At 47.3% G+C, this 3,879-nt stretch overlaps 1 protein-coding gene across 1 annotated transcript; it reads right to left on the minus strand.

Moving 5' to 3' along the window:
• Positions 1–335: 335 nt before the first annotated feature.
• Positions 336–3,017, minus strand: LRRC10 (leucine rich repeat containing 10). Its single transcript, XM_017894047.1, has one exon. The coding sequence runs from the start codon at positions 2,605–2,607 to the stop codon at positions 1,768–1,770; it is 840 nt and encodes a 279-aa protein (XP_017749536.1). The 5' UTR covers positions 2,608–3,017; the 3' UTR covers positions 336–1,767.
• Positions 3,018–3,879: the final 862 nt, after the last annotated feature.

Here is a 3,879-nt window from a genome sequence, read left to right on the forward strand (position 1 = left end):
TAAAGGGGCCTTTTTCCGCAGTCTGATCAATGGGTTGCAAATGCTCTGCAGATGGGAGGTGGCAGTAGGAAGGAATTATGCAATATCATGGAACTTTCTCTTCCTCTAGTTTAGCAGGAAATATTTCTGGTAGGAAGACATACATGAAAATAGGTCTGCTGTATAATGTCATTTTAGAACCAAACTTCGTTGGGGTAAGATGCTTTTATGGAAAAGGTCCTTTTAAAAACTTGGTACTGTATGTTTTAGTTAAGATGACACTTTCTGTGTCCTTGTTTGCTGAAAAGGTTCAAGTACATAAAGAATTGTGTTATTAAATCACCCACTGACAACAATTTCTTTAAAGTTTTTGTATTTGTGAGAAGGTCACAATTTGCATACTTTCAAAAAACAAAATACCTTGGTTTATACACTGTCAAAACAGTCTATAGAAATCAAAACACATTGAAACAAAGGCAGAGATGCTAGGTGAAAGAGGCAGAGGCTTCCTATATACACTACAACTTGCTATTCCGATTTCAAAGTACTTGTTTCAAGTGATCACATTTCTCACCTACTACCTTTAAACTAATATGCTTCTGGAAATGTGGTTTTCCTCCAAGGACAAGGATTCAATTTAGCTCAGCTCTGGCTCATTAGTGTGAATAATCAGAAAGGCTTTGCTTCAGGGAGGTAGACAGGAATCACAACAAGGCTTGACTTTAATGAGACTGCGTTGCCACAGAGGTTATCTTTTCCAGATGACTTCCAACATTGTCAGTGACAGTGAACTGCTGGGAGCAGATCTTGGCTCAAACCTTTAGGGCAAATGAACTAAATCAGCATGAGCCATTGTCAAGTTTAAGGTGACAGCTGAAGGCTGCGTGTGGTGGCTCATGCCTGTAATCCCAGCACTTTGGGAGGCTGAAGCAGGAGCATCACTTGAGCCCAAGAGTTTGAAACTAGCTTGAGCAACATAGCAAGACCTCATCTCTACGAAAAAATTAGAGACTTAGCCAGGTGCGCACATCTGTGGTACCAGTTACTGGGCAGGCTGAGGCGGGAGGAAGGCTTGAGCCCAGTAGTTAGAGGCTGCAGTGAGCCGTGATTGTGCCACTGCACTCCAGCCTAGTAACAGCGAGCTCTTGTCTCTAATAATAATAAAAGGGGCAGCTGGAGTCCACCAGAGGTATTGTCCATCAGGGATCTTTTCAGCAGGCACTAAACTGCTGGGGAGAGTTTCATCTTGAGCCTTTACAACATCAAACAACTTTTTTCTGTGAATCTGACTGATTGGCTAGGTAGAAATGTCCTTTTCAGTGGCCTCAGTGATACATTGATACTGTTTATGGTCATTTACAGTAAAGAAAATATGTCCTGCAAAGGGACAGACCACCAGAATATTTAATTCTATGACAAATACCTTATTTGAGGAGCTCATGAGCCTCATGACCAGTCACTTCTGGAGAGTGCAGGAGTTCAAAGTGTCCCAGCCCTTTTTGCTCTTCAGTGTTTCAAAATATCTGCATGGAGAAGCTGTTTTCTTGCAAACAAGAATTCTCTGGATTCTCATGCCATCATTGGCACACAACTCCCCTCTGGAAGAAGAGCTGTTGGCCAGAAATATTTTCTCAGTGTGATTTATGGCATTCCAACTGGCTGTCTCCATCAGTCTCTACTAGCAGAGCCACCCCCAAATGACCCAGAACCATCCTTTCCACTCCAATAAAGAGGCTTCCAAAACATGCTGCAGTTGGGTCCCTGGCACTGACTTGCAACTGAAGCTCCTCAGGAGTTCGTAGGAGGAAGTGGAGGAGGTGGGACTGGTGCCTGTAGCTCCTGGCTTTCCTCTCTGACCAACGCATAGCGCCTGGCTTTTCTAGGGTCAGGCTCTGGCGTCTCCTCTGCCCATCTCCCCACACGGCGCACACCTTTGGCCACCTTGGGTGCGTTCCTGCAAGGATTGTGGTCATAGATGACCAGCTTCAGACTTGACAGATGGGCCAGGCTGGGGAAGTAACGGATGCTGTTCTGGTCCACGTCAATCACCTCCAGGAAGGGCATGTGAAGCAGCACAGCGGGGAAGTCAGTTAGCCGGTTGCCCGAGAGCCAGATGGTCCTCAGCTCCTGGAGGCGCTGGAGCTGGCCTGGCAGCAAACGCAGGGCATTAGAGCCGGCATGCAGAGTCTTAAGGAGACTCAGCTCACAGACAACCTCTGGCAGCTGGGTGAGGCAGTTGGCCTCAATCCATAGGGTCCTGAGGTTCTGGAGCAGGCTCAGCTCACTGGGGAGGTCGCAGAGTTTGTTGTTGCCCAGGTAGAGGATGCAGAGTCGTTTCAAGGTGCACACAACTTGGGGCAGAGCCTTGAAGTTGTTGAAATCCAAGGCCAGAATCTGCAGGTTCTGTAGCTGCCCCAGCTCCGGAGGCAGGCTGTTGAGGTGGTTGTCGCTCAGGTAGAGCTTGACCAGCTCCCTGAAGGAGCACACGTGCAGGGGGAAGCGGCGTAACTGGCTCCCACTGAGATCCACCATCTTGTCCAGCGGCATCTCACGGAAGTCCCTGACCACATAGTTCTGGCAGCAGTCAGCAGGGATGAAGGCCACGAGGGCCCTGATGGTGTTCCCCATGCAGAGGCTGGGGGTATGGCGAGCCCCAGAGGACCAACTCACGGAGTGGGGCTGGCTCAGCTAACTGCTCTGGGGCCTATCCTACCCTCCCATTATAACTTGGGGATTGCATGACAAAAGCCAGTCACTTTGACAGAGAAAAGTGCTCCTGATAGCAACTTGAGTGTCTGGCGACAGCGCAGCAGTCCAGCAGGAGCTGGGAGGCCATGTCTGACTCACATGCTTGCCTTTAATCACCTAAGCCCCAATCCCCTTTATCAACTTTTTTTTTCATTTCAAGCTGAAAATAGCTTTGCTGTTTTTTCCCTAATGATAAAATATTAACACATCACATAAAGGTGTAAAAGAAGAAAACGAAAAACACCCATAGTTCTGTTATGCAGAGATAAATACTGTATACATTTGCATATGTCCTCTAGCCTTTTTGCTATAAGTAATCATTTGTTTTTTAAAATTGCACTTTTTTTTTTTTTTTTTTGAGACAGGGTCTCGTTCTGTCACACAGGCTGGAGTACAGTGGTGCAATCTTGGCTCACTACAGCCTCGACCTCCCCGACTCCAGCAATCCTCACACCTCAGCCTCCTGAGTAGCTGGGACTACAGGTGCACACCACCATACCCGGCTAATTTTTGTATTTTTTGTAGAGATGAGGTTTCACCATGTTGCCCAGGCTGGTCTTGAACTCCTGGGCTCAAGCGATCTGCCTGTCCCGGCCTCCCAAAATGCTGGGATTACAGGCGTGAGCCATGGCACTTGGCCAGGAACCTTATTTTTTAATCATGACATATCATGAACATATTTTTATGTTTGCAGGTATCTATGCAATTATTTTTAACACCTGCATAGTATTCCATTATATGGATGTACAGTAATTTAAACAGTTCTCTGTGGTTAGGCATCTAGGTTGTTTACAATGCACGACTATCATAAACATCCATGTGCATACAGATGTGAGCAGCAGTCCATGTGAGCAGCAGTCCACTCATTTCTTTGGAAACCATCCTTAGAAGTGTTGCTGGAGCAGGCCAGGTGCAGTGGCTCACGCCTGTGATCCCAGCACTTTGGGAGGCCGAGGCGGGCGGATCACTTAAGCCCAGGAGTTTGAGGTCAGCTTAGGCTACATGGTAAAACCCCGTCTCTACTAAAAAACGCAAAAATTAGCTGGGTGTGGTGGCACGCACCTGTAATCCCAGGTACCTGGGAGGCTGAGGCAGGAGAATTGCTTGAACCTGGGAGGCAGAGGTTTGTAGTAAGCTGAGATGGCACCATTG

The sequence above is a fragment of the Rhinopithecus bieti genome, unplaced genomic scaffold, assembly GCF_001698545.2.
Source record: "Rhinopithecus bieti isolate Rb0 unplaced genomic scaffold, ASM169854v2 scaffold_25288, whole genome shotgun sequence".
In the NCBI taxonomy this organism is placed as follows: domain Eukaryota; kingdom Metazoa; phylum Chordata; class Mammalia; order Primates; family Cercopithecidae; genus Rhinopithecus; species Rhinopithecus bieti.

Coding starts and splice junctions, on each gene's coding strand:
- LRRC10 (XM_017894047.1), bottom strand. CDS start 2,607: ATGGGGAACACCATCAGGGCCCTCGTGGCCTTCATCCCTGCTGACTGC.